Below are 16,654 nucleotides of genomic sequence, written 5' to 3' on the forward strand. Positions count from 1 at the left end.
TCCTGTTACTGGCTCTTTGGGCACATGCTTCAAGCACAGTATTTAAAGTCCGACAAAGAAGCAAAAACTGCAAACTCTCACTGCACTCTCGCTTCTTTTCAACAGTTTTCTGGTCTTTTGAGACAAACAAAAATGGTGACATTGTGACACTGTCGCTCCAGTTTTCGTTAAAATGTTCAATTTTCAAATTTCCTTTTATTAAAAGAAAATCTCGCGCACTCTTAGTGGACTTTGCACGTGCTGTGCGGCTCCCGCTGCGGTCCGTGCGCACTACTTCAACTTATCCGTATCACGCGGCTCAGTCTGTTTTCCAGGCACATGATTGGCTCGGCTCAGTGCTATTCTTATTGTCATTGGCCTATTGTGCTGTCTGTCAAAACATTAACGAAAGATTGTAATCGACGTTATATTCGTCACGTCTCATATTTCTATGACAGAAAAGTCATTTCACTGTAATTATCTTTATCGTTTTTGAGATTTGTATTGTTTGCAAACCCCTTCCTCGCATAAATATTTTCCAGTTCCCATTTGGATTTTTTTATTGGTTTGTTTTTGACAAACAGGAAACCTCACAGATATCCAAACCAACCAACAGGCCCAGGATTAGCTTCACACCCAAACCCTGCATGGAAGTTACTTACCTCTGAGGCACTGCAGCACCCAACGCTTCAGCTCACTGTTATTAAAAAAAAACATTACTGGGATACTTTTCTGTTTAATTGTCATCATTTTAATATCAAAGGACAATACCATGTTGAGCTGAGGACTCAGTACATCCAAGGATTTTATGGAAACTGTTAACCACCTCAATAAATAAAAGAAATGAAAACGATCACAGCTGGAGTTACATGGTACTGACAATAGATCAAGCCATTCTCAAGTCTTAAATAAACATTCAATATTTTTACAGACTTTAGAAAAGAAAACAATGAGATCAACTATTTGTCTATTACAGTGTTTAAAACAGCATTCAGAGCTAGAACATAGATTTATGTACAGTTCTGCAAGATATTAACATTCTATCAAAATAAAATTAAAGCCTTTAAACGGTAAAAAAGGGGGAGGAGCTGAACGCTGTGCTGCAGTTCATACTGGGACATTTCAGTCAGGGCTTCTGTGTGTGTTTGTGTGTATCTACAGGTGTGTGCTGTAGAACGCAGGTGCAGCATAACTCTGTGTCCCCAGCATGAAGGGAGACAGGACGTGGCTGGCGGTGAGGAAAGGCAGCTGGACAAGGCTCCCAGCAGGGGGGTGATGGTGGCCGGCATAGCCTGTGTGCATGGCCAGATGCCCACTGACTGGAGGGGATTGGCTCAGAGGGCTGAGGCTTCCCAAGCCTCCTCCCGCTCCTCCCCCTGTGCCTCCCGTGCCTCCTGCTCCTCCCGTGGGGGCCGAGGTGTCGGCTCCAGGGTTCTGCTTCTTCCATTTGGTTCGCCGGTTCTGGAACCAGATCTTAACTTGGGTCTCAGTGAGGGAGAGGGACAGGGCCAGGTTGAGGCGCTCACACACTGACAGGTAGCGTGTGGACTTGAACTTGTTCTCCAGCGCCACCAGTTGCTCGTAGGTGAAGGCAGTCCGGGCTCTGCGGGGCTTCCCCGACTTGGAGTCTGAGCCAGAGCGTTTCCTCTTGGGCTTGGCCCCTTGGCCCCCATTGGTTTGGGGACTGGTGATCTGGCTTGTGGGGCCTCCGTTAGGGGTCTTTGTGTCTCTGCTGGGATCCTGGTGGCTGTGCTGGCCTAGTTCTCTGTCTCCATTACTGGGAAGAGCCGAGCTGCTCTCCTCACTGCTGTAGGGCCCGTCTGCAGCCTCTGAGTCCGGGGTCCCAGATCTGTGGAAGTCTTCCTCATCCGGACTTCTGTATATAAAGCCCTCCTCTAGAAGAACGCACACAACAAAGAGTTCAGCCACATGTAACATCCAACAGATTCTCCATCCTATATGGTTGTACAGGTGGTTTGTCTCTACAGCCCACAGTAGCTTAATGAAGTGGTTTATTCAGATTAAGGCATACCAAGCTCATGTTTAGGCTTACGTAAGTAGTTCACTACCTGGATCACTACCAATACCTTAAGATATTTAGGCAGGCTAAATAAAACCCATGGTTTAACCAAGGTCCTGCACTAGCAAGTTAAGCCAGTTAAACTAGATTTGGTACCAAATGTCACAGCTACAGAAACAAAGATACCAAAATATTGTGTAATTCAAATTATTAGCATCTGACAAATATGCATATGAACAAGTTAGCTCACAATATGGAGACTTCATAAAATGACTAGAGCTTTTTAATTGATCTTTTCTGTAATATCAAACTGAAGTCTTATTTCATCAGTTACAATCAGAAACATTTTTATTTCTTCACTGCAAAGAAGGTTTGGCTTCAAATAAATACTTTAAGGTTCAGCTTCTTGGTTGCAGTAATAAATTGGTGGTATGGATTATGAAATGGTTAGAGCTAGAAGAAGCAATGCTGGCCATAAAGCAAACAGTGGTCTTCTAAGTACTAAGTTTACTGGCCCATCTATTTACCCCTATCTCCTCATAATTACCGTTGCCACGGTAGGCCAATTAATCTAAAAATGTAGCTGAGGATTGTAATTATCTTAATTATCTGCTATATGGAAAAACAGTCTCTTCCCAGCATAATCAGTGAGTGTTGAACTGCGGTCCCAATTATGGCCACTGTACGCTTCCTTCAGAAACTTGCAGTTGAATTTAAAAATATCTTGAATGAATAAACACGTCAAGTTTCCAAAGACAGAGCAGCCATGAGCCTAACCTGAGTAAAGTGCTAAAGAGCCAGAGGGCAAGAATGAGCTGCTGATACTGAGCTGCCAACTCTCCATTAGTATTAATCACTGTGTCATCCGGTATCCATCATCATTTTTTGCTATGTGCTCCACTTTCTGGAGTTTACTCATCACACGATTACTGCATCATAAGTCTGTGGTGTCTTACTTCATTTGTGGCTAAATGAGTGAGGGCAATATTTGGAAATAAAACGATAAAATCAACAGAAATAAGAAGGCAATTAGATCAAGAAGGTTCTGAAAACAGTATCTTCAGACGAAACGAAAAGGTATGAAATGACCATAAACTGATCACCGTACATTACTGTGCACTGTAAAATATACTAGATGATTATCAGGCAAAAGAAATTGTGTTTGAATACTAATAGTGTGCTAAAATAACAATGGAGCATTGGAATATGGTGGATTTTAAGGTACCACAGATCAGCAGAAAAACATTAATAGACATTGTTGGACCTCTTAAATGTCCAATTAAATATTTTAGCTGCAAATCGACTGCTTTTACGTCAGCCCTTCAGAGGAGCACATGGTGCTTTAGTCTTTAATGAAACTGTAACTCTTTCTGCAATTATACGTTAGGGACAAAAACGATCTGGACGTTCACGCTAAGCTTTCATACAGTTTGTGCATTGTGCACGTACATGTCATGAAAACACCGAGCACAGTCCACCTCAACATGTACAGCACACATGTGCTTACAGCCCTGCAAATGCTCTTATTGCTAATGTTAGAGAGATACTGTGTGTGCTTTTTTCACGTTATTGGTTTGAATATTTATGTCCCAATTATGCTGTTCCTTTTGTCCTTAATCTCGACAACATCAACAGTTTTAAATGGCAAGAAAAAGTAAACTGCACCTTGAATAATACTAAATTATATATTTTTAAAAATGTATAATGTAAGACATTATATTGTTATAACCGCCCCCCCCCCCAAAAAAAGTGAGAAAATAAAAGCATTTATTAACCAGTGACAAATCCACCTGCATGATTTCCACTGAAAAATGACTGAGCATGTGTTAGATCATCTGGAGTAAGACTGTGTAGTTTTACAGATTAAATCAGAGACAAAATATGTATGAAAGCTAACACAGAAGGGTTAGTTTAGCTGTGATGATGTAGACAGAAGAACCTGAGAGAAATTTAAAAAACAAGCAGGTTTACAGGTGTGCAGAAAAGATAGCTCAATAAGATTATGTTTTACATGTAATTTACTCATAAAATGTCCACTTTTTCATTTTTCTCATATGTAATAATAATAATAATATTATTATTATATTAATAAAAATAATTAAGAATAAAGGAACCATGATGCTTGGTGAGATGGTTTCTTGTCCATTTTATAACAAACAGAAATTAATAATAATTTGGTTTGTTTTTGCAAAAACACGCCAGCCATTTAATCATATACTGATTCTAATTTAAATTTTTATTTTTAAAAAGGCCTGATTTTACAGTCGTTAAAAATAAAGCCTTATGTTACCACTATATTTATTATAGTCTGTACGTGATATGTATTTCGCTAGTTTCACTGTGCTGGGATACTTTTTGGCAGTCAGTATAATAAAACAGAATAATAGTATACAAACTACAACAGCAGTGCATGCGTTCCTGTGATGTTTTTACTGTTTTCTTTCTTTTTCTTTTGTTTTGAGCTTTTGTTTTTAACCCAGCTCGACTATATCACGAAGTTATAATTATTTATGATGTAGGGTATATGCCTGTGTCTGCTTCTGAAAAATAAAGTCAGAATTTTGTTGATTTGAAATCTGTAAAATGTACGGAAAATTTAATTAAAACAAATGAGAGATTTAAAAATAAATAAATAAGGAAAATAAAAATGTGACGGAAAAAACAAAGAAAAGAGGACAAAAGGAGGAAAACGTCCAATATTATAATAATATGAAATCGAGGAGACGGAGCTGATTGGAGCTACTGCGTTTACGTGGGGTCCATGAACTTAGTGCACACCTGTCCAATAATACCGATCACACACAGGAACTGCAGCCAATTAACTTTTTTGCTCCTTTTAATTCTAGATAAAAACAGATGCTGTTTTAAACTTAAAACCAGAGAGCTCGTTCTCCCCATTCTTCCATGTTTTAATGGTCCGTACTCGGTAGTTTTCTCATCTCTTACATCATCACAAGATTTCACCGAATAAGTGGCCTGGAACACAGATTTCTGTGTGACATCAGGGTTTAGTGAGAAAATATTTACGGACGAAGCAAAAGCCCAACAACAACTGGTGGGTAATTAAAACCAGAATCCTTAGGTCACAGTGAAACCACACACAACAATGCAGTGCCCTTAAAATATGATCACAATTAGAAAGGCCTTCTTCTTCCGTCGGAAAAGCCTAGCGGTGTTCACAACACATGTATTATTGATAAATAGCGTAAACGGGCTATATTAAAAGCTCTATATTCGATTTGGGGTAAAACGGTTACATTGGTTAGGTTTCACTCATGTTTAACTATACATGAATAAATCAGTTAATTCACCGGTAAGAATAAATATGATTTGAATGACACAGAAAATAAACAACCTAATTACTAACTACAAACGCGCGAGCACACACGCTCGCGCGCACACCTATTTTAATCATATAAAAAAACAGGTCAAATTTCTGAAAACGTTAAAGGATGTTGCAGAATCATTCAGAGTGGTTTCTAAGGAAACGGGACTTTGAACCGTAACAGGAGCAGTTCGACTGAATTCAGCTGCCCGAAGGAAAAGACGTTACTGACGCAATGGCGGGAAATTAAAGGAAATTAAAAATAAATGATTCGATAATGGACTTGGTTTGAAGTCCACGGAGACTTACTGCTCTGGTATTCGTCTGCACCGTAGCCCTTGCTGGCCTCGAGGCTGGGCTCGCGCTCCCCGGCTCCTCCTCTCCGGTTCTCCGCTCCGTACACGCTCTGCTCGAGCTCGCCGCGGTGGCTCACGTGCTGTTGTTGCAGCTGGTGTCGCCGGTTGCTCGTGAACTTGTTGGGGTCCAGGATGTCCAGCACGGAGAAAGAAGTTGTCCGGTGCCCGATGGGGCCCTGGAGAGTAACAAATGGGAATGATTTATTTAGTTAAAAAACAAGACATCATCGCCTTTTATCCCGTATAGCTGAATTTATTTGAACTTGCTTTTTTTTCTTGTCCCCCCACAATTACGTTTTGCCACGCATTTTAACTGCTATATATTTAATTGTAATATTAATAATGATCACTTTAAATATTATTATTTTTATTATTACTATTATTACTATTAGTAGTAAGCAGTGTTAAAGTCAAAGACAAATCCCAGTGTTAGGTGTTGGTAGCACACATCACATCCAATAAAACAGACGGTAAAGTGTGTTCATAAAGCAAACATGAACACAGATCAGCTGCATTTCCTGCGCAGGCTGTGTAGCGGTCAATAGGCTATCAGAAGAAAAACGAATCAATCCCATTTTAAGTAGTGCAGTCTATAGATTTCTAAAACTTCAGTTTTACATTTCCACACGTAATTGGTTGGAAAATATGTGAGTTCAGGGGAAGGCTTACACTTAAGGTAAAATACTGCTTTACCAGATTGTTTGAACCTGCATGTGGGCATAAGGTTTACAGTGTGATGTAGAAATGTTCAGACTTTTTATATCATAATTTATGTGGAGCCAAAAAGGTAGCCAAGTGTAAAAGACAGATAAAAGGTGGTGCAGTGACTCTGTTTCCACCCCTCCCTGCATTACATCCTGATTAGGATCATCCATTTATTAATGAGGCCAGTCTTGAGCATGTCGACATGAATAATCCTACATTAATATTCTCTCTTTAAATAATCCCAGGGAGCCTCTGGAGAAAGACCCAGGGGCGTATTAACAACTGGTGATAAGAATAGTCTAATGGAAAAATGCCACAATCAGAGCTGCGAATAAACACAATCACGTTTTATTTAAGAATAAACAAATTCGCGTCTATGGAAAAAATATAGAGAAACGCCCGTCTTTACAAACAGGCCTACTTTGAATTATTTTGAATTCAATTAATTTCGTTCAGAAACGAACGAAAAAAATCTAATAGCTTTAATTAGAGCAATAATAATTATAACAAAATAAAAGTCGGTGTCCTTTACGGGAGCGAATTTGAATGCTTTTAATTTAGAACTTTTTATTTTGTCTCTTTCCGATCACACTTTCCAGCTGCATTTTATTAAAGGCCTCATCTCCATAATATGACCCATAACCTGACAACACGGGCCACATTTTAAAAACAAAGAATCATAGCAGTTACACAACAGGACCAAGTAACCAAATAATTTTATTTTAAAAACCGTCTTCCGTTTTCGGTGCTTCGGCTGCTCCCTGTGCTAAGAATTCTTACTTTTCTGCTCGCCCAGCTACTTTTCGTGCCATCCTTCTTTCCTGTAATGTAATATCTGTCTGTCTCGATGCTTCTTTATTTATGCTGCAGTGTCCCGGTTGTGTCCTGTCCGCTGGTCTATATAGGCTACCTGAGAGTCTGCCGTTACTGTCTGCTGCTACCGTCACGCACCGCTCCGGTAGCGCTTCACAAAGTTTGCTCGTGCCCGTATTAGCCTACCTGCTGTGGCGGGGCCAACACCGGATTCGTCGGTGGAGCTTCCGAGTGGTTCTCCGTGGCCTGAGCATCTCTGCCGCCGGCGGTCGCGCTGGAGAAGAGCCGCTTCTCCCCTGCGGCGGCTCCGTCTAACAAGTCACCGCTGTCCGGGCTCACCACAGTTTGGACGCCGTCCCCGCCGCTGGGCGCCGGTAGCGCTCTGTCCCGACTCATGACGGGTGGCACGGCGTCCGTCACTGGCCCCGCCGCAGCTCTCTCCCGGCTTATCACGGTCTGGACCCCATCCGCTCTGTCCCGGTTCATCACTTTACTCTCCCTTTCCCATATAATAACAATCCGTTAGAGATGAAAATTTAAAGAAACAAATCAACACCAAGTCGTTTTAAAGAGCTTGGATGATACTCATGTCAAATAACAAGTTCACACCACAGGCCGGTTCATGTGTCCCGTCAGCATTCTGTCTCAAGCGGTGTGTTCACCCAGGTAAAGTTTTCCATTGGCATCCGGACAGTCTGGGCAGAATACGAGCTTTAGCTGGACTCTCGCTTCCGTCAAACTTTAAACTTGTTCTCTCCGGCCTTCATCCTCTACATCGGCCGCTGCAACTCAGCGTCTCCGGCGATCTTTTGTCTGTCCGTCTCGTACCGTGCCGTTATCCCGTACTGGCACGCACACATAAACAGCGCGCGATGTTCCGACCTCCAGCCTTGCGCGCTCTGGAAGCCTGACAGGAGTTGAAGGCGGGACAGACTGATCTATCTCTCTAATAGTTAAAACTAGCCTGCTCCCCCCTCGCTTGCTCTCTCTCCCCCATTAGTTAAGTGAAGAACCCTCTCTCTCCCCCCTCTCTCTCTCAGTTCTTGTCTCCGTTTTTGGCTTTTAGCAGGCCACTCGAGGAGCCTCTACCATACATTTGTCCCCGTGTGTGTGTGTAGGCCTGTGCGTCGCCATCTCCCTCCTTATTTATGCATTCTTATTCAACTCTACGGGTTGTAATTGGCTACAAATTAATCCCACTTGCACTAATAGGCTATTATCTCGAGGCTGCAAGCGCGCGGGTGGTGCTGTGTGGCCCGGGCCAATTCGCTATCAGAGCACGCGGAGAAATAGAGACAGAGCGGGAAGCGCGCTGGCTGTCCCCACTTCACAGCGCGCGGTGTCGCCTCGCGGATCTCACGACGCTAAATTGTTTAGGTCGACGCTTCGTGAAATGTTGCTTTGTTCGCCAACAGGTGACGTAAAGGTGTAGCAGGTGTACAGATAGTTGGAACACAGTCACAGTGCTCAGTTATTAGTTCTAGAATTAGCCTTAACCAGCGAGTTACATTAGCGGTTAACAGCCGTGTGCTCTAATTTATAGCTAATGTGTAATACGCCGCCTCGCTCGCACTTTACTCGTGCATCCACATGAAAGGGGGCGCTTATCTTTAATGCAGATTCCAGGGCAGGGCCTCTCTCAAAACTCAATTACGGCCTGAATAAAGCCGGTAATGTCCCCGCTGCAGTGAAATATTGATTCCTAATCCTTGGCAGTCATTACTATGCCAGAAAATAATAGACCACAGAATTGGATTTTGATTTAACACACGACGTGTTTATTCTAATACTAGGGACTTAATATTCCGTTGACTCTCATTTTCAGCCACAGAGGAGAGGGCAATGGTGATGGAAGCTCTAACGCCACACTTTAAAAAAAATATTGTTGTGGAAAATATTTAAAAAAAGAAGGAAGAAAGCGAGGTGACGGGACATCTTTCCTGTCCTCCTCCCCGGTCCTAATACACAAGGTCAGCTCCATGTAATTGCCTTGCTCAATGATCCTTGGGAGGAAGAAATTAAAAGTTGAGTAAAATAATGACTGAAACAATGGGACATGATTAACCAATCAGAGAGCTGAACCCATTTGATCTACTTCCTGCTTCCACCCTGAGGCTTTATAGCTTTATTTTAAAATGGTCAATATATTAACTATATTAAACATCACTGCAGCTTATTTACCTTGGAAAATATTTGCATAAAGCAGCACCACTGCACTGCACAGTGCTACAGAGAGGAAGCGATGCAGCCAAGTGAATATGGAACAGTATTATTATTATTATTATTATTATTTATTCTGCATTTGAAATCCAGCCAAACAGCCTCACTGCATGTGACCTCAGGTGCATATATGTCAAATTAGAAGAATATTAACCGCTAAAGTCTTAAAAGAATGAGTTTTAAGAGCAGTCCAACCCCGGTTCCACACATCAGTGAGTGTAATGAGCTGTGTGCCTAGCGTTCTGGCCTTTGACCCTAATATCTCTTTAATGCAATTTGTAGTGCAGCTCCATTATATTCAGAGAGGAAGAAGCCCGAGAAATAGCAAAAAAGAATAACCATATCAACTGGAGTTGTGTATAGTAGTATTTGCACAATTTGCAAAATATGTGTCCTTTCTGTTTATTATTGCTATGATGCTAATTTGCTTCTCACTATGACAGAACGAACAGAAAACACACACACATGCAGTGGTAGTCCCACTTTCCACAGTGTGGGCCAACAGATGCTATGGGAGAACTCCCCGATTAACAGTCAGCACGCACGTGTATGTGAGCATGTGTGTGTCTTGTGTCTATAATTATTCTAATGAAGGTTAATGAGCTCTGCTCAGCCTCCTCTTTATTAAATTAATCTCAGCCGGTAATGAATCATAATTACTATAATTAGCAGCTTGAGCTGCCTGATCTCATGCCGGTGGCTGGTCAGAGCAAGGTGTGGTGTGACACGGAGGCTTTCATCACACCCACAACTTTCATCTCTCCCTCCTTCCACTGTGTCCACTGGCTTTGGCTCTGCATAAACATAATGTTCATGGAGCTGGTCTTTCAGCGTAGAGCCTCCAGACTGGATCTGAGATTTGCTGCACTAATTTGATTATTGCTGATCGTAATATCAGTCAGAATAATTGTGTACGTTAGTGTCAGTGATCAGAGCTGCTATACGCCGTGTAGTCACACTTGTGAGTTTACATTATCACTATCTAAATGAGGCCTCTCAAAGTTTGAAGGGCCTGACAGAAAACAGTAATACTTTAAAACAGGTTTCAACAATGTAAGAATAAGGACTGCTACTATCAACAAACCGGACACCTGTCCAAATCCACTGGATTTCAAAACCTTGAGCAGTACAGCTTTATTTATTAGTGTTATAGATATAGCTTCAGTGAATTTTTTCCCCATCTTCTCTTTATTTCTGCCGCTATACTTCTCCTATCCATCTCTTCGCTTCCTCTATTCCTCCCATTTTTTTTATTTTGTGTCTTTTCAAGGTTCTGTGTTTTAGATTAGCCCTCCTCCTCTTCCCCATTACAGGGGTAAAAGCCCCCCATCCTCCACTCACACACAGAGGCAGAACCCTCGCACCATACACACCTCGCAGTTAGACACTCAGATAGAATCTGACCTGAAGAATTAATTAAATATGATAGCTGATTAAAAATAGCATAACTAATAGTGTAATATCTCAAGCTGTCGTCTTTAATAGTCAACATTGTGAGTGTGTGTCTTATCTGCTGCAGACAGACGCTCTCACTATTGATTCCTGTTCATTTCAGTTGTCAGGCAGACCACTCAGCTCATCTGGAATCATTAAACTCGCTGTCTCCCTCTGTGTCTCTCTGCCTGTCTCTTACCCTATTTTCTCACCTTTATCCATTTATATTTAATTTATTTCAATTCCACCACTCTTTTCTAATGACAGGATTGAATCAGTGTAGCAACAATCTACAAAGGCAATATTGTAATTGGTAAAATAAAGTTATAACACGAAATATGTATATATATATATATATATATATATGTGTGTGTGTGTGTGTGTGTGTAGAAAAAAGAGAAGAGAGTGAAAAGAGTGATGACAGAGTCCTAGTATATTAAGGAAACCGAGAAAACAACCGTGATCATATCTACCTGGTTGTCTTGGCTTTGGTCTGAGACTTCAAACTGGGAGTTTTTAGCAGAAAGAAAGATATGTTTAGCTTTTAAATAAACAGACAATCAAAAAACAAAACAGAACAAAGAAATCCAAGCAAACAAACATATATTTGCCTATAATCATGCATGTTTGCAGTGAAACTCTTGGGGAATCTTCTTATCCCTGATGGTATAAAACTATCTATAAACCTGCAGGAATCAACTGTTAGAGGTTTAATTGTATTTGTCCCTTCACAGTAAAAGCACTCTTCTAGTGATCTTTATTTTCGTCCGGAGGCCTTATGGGCAGGTTTGGATGTTTGCTGTGCTCACAGTGTAAACTCTGACTCCTCTGGCTGGCTTATTCTATCAAAAATCTAAAAAAGTCATGACGGATGGAAAATAACACAGTGGATGTTATTTTTTCAAACTGCCTCAGTTGTGAAATTCAGCATTATTTGTGACATATTCATGCTGAACTGAAGTCAGCGACTCTTATTCGTATTATATTGCTCATTATTCTGTAGGTTTGTCATGTTGTCATTTCTGAATTTTGGAAACTTTTGTTTTAAATTAAATTGTTTCAAAGTATGGATGAATGGACTGACGGGCAGATTCAGATTGACAGAAGGGAGACTTCACCTTTGCTTCCCCACCTGACTGAAGGTCATTTTAGTGATCCCTGTGGAAACCCCACGGCTGGAGTGAAGCTGTGGAGCCAGATGAGTTTTTATTGGTGGAAGTCACAGCTCAGTGATCTCTCTCTCTCTGTGTGTTCTCAAGCAGTTAGTTTAGCCAAAGACACTGTCTGCCTTTGAAATAAATACTGTGGAAGGTGGTAGGATGACTGAAAATAAAACCTATTGAGCTTCTCTTGGATTTCTATCACATATTTCATATAGCATGGACATGGCATAAGTAACTCTGGCTCAATGATCAAGACGTTTTAAAAGTATCGATACTACGCCTTCACATTCTCTTAACCATGGAGTCTCCATATTGTCAGAAAGCGTGCTTGCTAAATCAGATTAATAAGATCCCAGTCGTGGTCCGAATAGTCCATCAGTTCCCTACATAGCATGCCAGATGTCCACGATGTCCGAGACAGCTTTTCTTTTACAAGATCACTAAAAAAGGTTGTCTCTTAATGTATAAACCCACTAGGATGGCCTCAAGGCTTTTATTCCTCGTCTCAATAATATTTCTAGTCTCTGGGTATGAGGCTTTTTGTAGTTGTGCTTGGTATAACAAAGACATTCAAACTGCTGACCACACATGCACATGCATAGATGACCAGCAGATCAATTTTTATGAGCTATCGTGCTCTTGACAAAGAAAGAAAAATCTAGAAGCTGATGCAACTCAAAGTTTAGAAGCACCATTTTTGCGGCTCTTAATTGAAAATCAATTAATCATTCATCACAGCTGCACAGCTGCTATACAACAATCCTACTTAGCTCCTGACCTGAAAATGGACATGTGTCATATTCATTTTGTGTCACTTGGTTTGTTGCAACCTACCTCTGTGTTTGATTCAACCTAATAATAATAATAATCTTATTCACTTGTTTTTTTCATATCCTTCAGAAACTCAGAAAATCTGAAAGTCTTTAGCAATAAGTGGATATTAAAAATATGATTCTACCCTAATCATCATATTTCAGCAAACATCCAACTCCAGTGTCCACAGTGTTGCACTGTATTGAAGTAACACATAAAAAAGCCATGAAAAGGACTTGCAAATGGATTTCTGCACAAAACACTGACAGTGTGTACCAGCAGAAGAGTAAAAATGAAAAGGTTGTGAGGTGATGAGAGAGGCTGTCCTACTTTAAAAAGCTGGAATCACTTTAAGGTCTTTGTGGGTCTTCAGGGCTAAAATGGCTAAACATAACACTTTATTCTCATAGTGGCTCTTTCACACAGTAGCAATGATATCTCTGCCGCACAGTCCTTCGTGTGAGTGTGTGTGTGTGTCAGTGATTGGTTTCTGTTTTATGGACTGGCTAGCAGAGTGCTAGTAATCCATAGAAATAAATCTGCTTTATTTGACCTTAGTGTTAACTCCAATAAAATGCGCTTTACTGCAGGGAGGACATGCGCGCGCACGCACGCACACACACACACACACACACACACACACACACACACACACACACACACACACACACACACACACACACCTTGGCCAGCTAATCAGGTCATAGCTGGCCACTTGACAACATTTATAAGGACACAGAGGGAAACCTTCTCTTCACCAGAGTCCCTTCACAGTCCTTCAGCTAATGAAGGGCACATTGTTGCAGGATCACTGTGAGAAGTATTTAAATGCACTTGTAAGTCTAGCGTTTTTTTTCAGGACTCTGCATGAATATTATTTGTTATTTCTTTATTTTATTATATTTAAGCATTATATACTACACACAGTACAAAATGTAAGGTTTTGGTTTTATACCATTGGAATGGTTGTTTATTTGCCCTCAAATGGTCCAACATTTCTAAAGAAAAGGCATTAAGGGGTTGAGCAGCAGAGTTGAGCAGCAGGTGGGTTGTGCCCATGAAAAACTTGCCAAATCTCCTCTGATAATGACAAACAGCTTATTCTGCTGTTGACTCTTTTATTGTCATTAGATTGGATGACTGAAGTCTGAATTAAAAAGGCATGTTTGCAGCTCAGCAATTTATTCATTGAACAGACAGGCGTCAGTAGCATACACAACCACAACCCTCAACCAGTAGCGGCAGATGGCCCCGCCCCTTCTTGAGCCTGGTTCTGCTGGAGGTTTCTTCCTGTTAAAAGGGAGTTTTTCCTTCCCACTGTCGCCAAAGTGCTTGCTCATAGGGGGTCAATATAAAGAGCCTGGAGGTGACTGTTGTTGTGATTTGGTGCTATATAAATAAGATCAAATTGAATTGAACCATAACAGCCTGGCACCTCATACTCGTGCTGGTCTGCTTGGTCACAAACTGCTGGTCAGGACTGCAGGCAGGCCATTCTAACCTCCTCTCCCAAATTTCTTAGGTAGTCTCTGATAAACCCACACTATGGGGGTATGTGTTGTCATCTTGCAGAACCGAGTTCAGAACCAAACTGTGGAGATATGGAATTACCAGTTATTGAAATATCTTATCTCAACCTTTCTGCACTGAGATGTCTCTAGTAATGACAAACCATTTTGTCAGTAAAGGAGAGTTTTAAGTTGTCCAGAAACACATCAAGGACTTCAGACACATCGGCTGCATAGTATTAAATCCCGATTCTTTTGTCCCCATGACAGAACAGAGAAAACCGACTCATAGTGTGTTAAAATATTGATATTTCTTTTATTCAATCATCTTCCAGAAGAGAGAGACCCCTGCACAGCTCAAACGCCAGTTGCAAGAGCTCTAACATTAGGATCATAAACTGTGCCTCATATAGGTTTTATTTTGGTACTTTACACGTCACACATTCTCAAACATTGCTTATATGGCAAGTTCCTCATTTCAGTGTCTTATCTATTAATATGGCTGTGCACTAAAACTTCCTGTTTTTCAGTCTGGCTGAGCACTTAGTTTGGGAGTTAAAAGTGGCCTTGCTCTACAAACCTTTATTATAAAAGTACATAAAACAATATAATAGGAAAATAAGGATACTAAGGATATTGATTTCATGACAATAGTCTGCTATTAGTGCTGAGTGGCAGATCAATAAAATCAAGCAAAAATAAAATAAAATGACAAATGAAAAGTGAAACTCCAAAGCTCTTGGATAGTCTGTACCTCAAGGTAATATTTGTCAGACAGTCCCATTAAAATGCTCCAAAGGCACCAACAGCACAAACATAGTTAAAAAGTCCAGTTGAGTAGCAGATAGCAGACGGGATCCAGCTTCAGCTCCCTATGTCAGCACATTTGTCAATCAAAGGGGCCACACAGCTATGCAACATTCAAAACTTTTATTAAGGGAAATCATCGATAGACACCAAAACTGGTCTTTGTACAAGACTGCCTTTGCAAGCTGTTAACTTGGACCAGATAGCTACGGAAAGTTAAACAGAGAGGAGATATAGAAGAGTAGGAACTATGGGAAAAAGAAGACAAAGGGCTAATGACAATGGTACCATTCACTGGAAGTTAAACGAGGAAAGAGCAGCTCACTGAATAATGGAAGCTCTCCAAAGCAGCTTGTGCTCATTGCAGCAATGATGGGATCCTTTCTAGGTTGTCAAAGTCACCACTTATTTGAGGCTTCTTCTAAGAGGAAAATTTGAAGTCTTTTTGGGACATCAGTGGTGGGTACCAACACAGTCTGTCTCTCTAAATTGGACCTCTAGACTGTTAATGCATATATGACTTTCCTTTGAGTAGAAAAGCACTATATAAGAACCCGTCCATTTAGGTTTTTGCTTGCAAAGTGGAACAGGCTCTATTTATTTTATTCAGCACATATCAGCAGCCATCTGTGTCTGTCTGATGCACCCACACATCATCTATGGGCTGCGAAACTTACATCACAGTGACCATTTTTCATGTTCAAGACTTTCATTTCATCACTTTTGTTTCATAGCAATAAAATTTAGCACAGAGTGAATCTGGTTCCAGGGTTTGGTTTAATGTGCATCTCTTCACCAGCAGTCTGGCTCCAATTACAAAGCCAGAATTCCTCACTAGCTTGTCCAGTCTCCTTGCATCCTTGTTTCTGATGCTGCCTCCCGAGCAGACTGCAGCACAGAACAGCACACTTGCCACCACAGACTAACAGAACATGTTCAACAACTTACTGCAGATGTCAAGAGATCTTAGCTTTCTCAACAAAAAAGGTGATTCTGCCCCTTTTGGTTTAGTTTGTCTGTATATAGGAACCAATATAGTTTTTTTTAAAAATCTAGATGTAAACCTAGATAGTCTTTTTCTGCCAGGTCTTTTTGGAAATTTTAAACGTTGTTGGTGGTGATTTACAAAGTTGAAGTTTCTTCTGTGAGCACGAGCAGATTCTGTTAATCTTGTAGTCATGTCCAGGTAAGAACACGGAAGTTAAAACGACCAGTTTTACTTTATGTATGTGATAAAACTCACAATGTTCCTCTGAATGTAATATTTCCTCACATTTCCTTCTGAAAACATGCATTCTGCTTTGAGATGCGTGCTTTTTCAATACTGATTAGTACTTTGAAATGTAGAACCAAAAGTGCTCTTCACAAAAAACATTCCTAATTTCTATTTCGTGTCTGCCCACTTACTGCCTCCATTGTCATCAGCTGTCCTGTTCCTGTCACATCCAATCACAGTGTGAGAAACACTTCCACTACTCATTATTCTCATTATTAGGACAAGATGTTCCAAT

At 40.8% G+C, this 16,654-nt stretch overlaps 1 protein-coding gene across 1 annotated transcript; it reads right to left on the minus strand.

Moving 5' to 3' along the window:
* Positions 1–796: 796 nt before the first annotated feature.
* On the minus strand, positions 797–8,841 carry nkx1.2lb (NK1 transcription factor related 2-like,b). The gene is made up of 4 exons (XM_082556315.1): positions 7,808–8,841; positions 7,385–7,697; positions 5,634–5,856; positions 797–1,874 (listed from the first exon to the last, which is right to left on the minus strand). Exons 2-4 carry the CDS (start codon positions 7,682–7,684, stop codon positions 1,135–1,137), a joined length of 1,263 nt encoding a protein of 420 aa, XP_082412441.1. The 5' UTR covers positions 7,685–7,697; positions 7,808–8,841; the 3' UTR covers positions 797–1,134.
* Positions 8,842–16,654: the final 7,813 nt, after the last annotated feature.

The sequence above is a fragment of the Aulonocara stuartgranti genome (genome assembly GCF_965226115.1).
Source record: "Aulonocara stuartgranti genome assembly, chromosome: 2".
NCBI lineage: Eukaryota > Metazoa > Chordata > Actinopteri > Cichliformes > Cichlidae > Aulonocara > Aulonocara stuartgranti.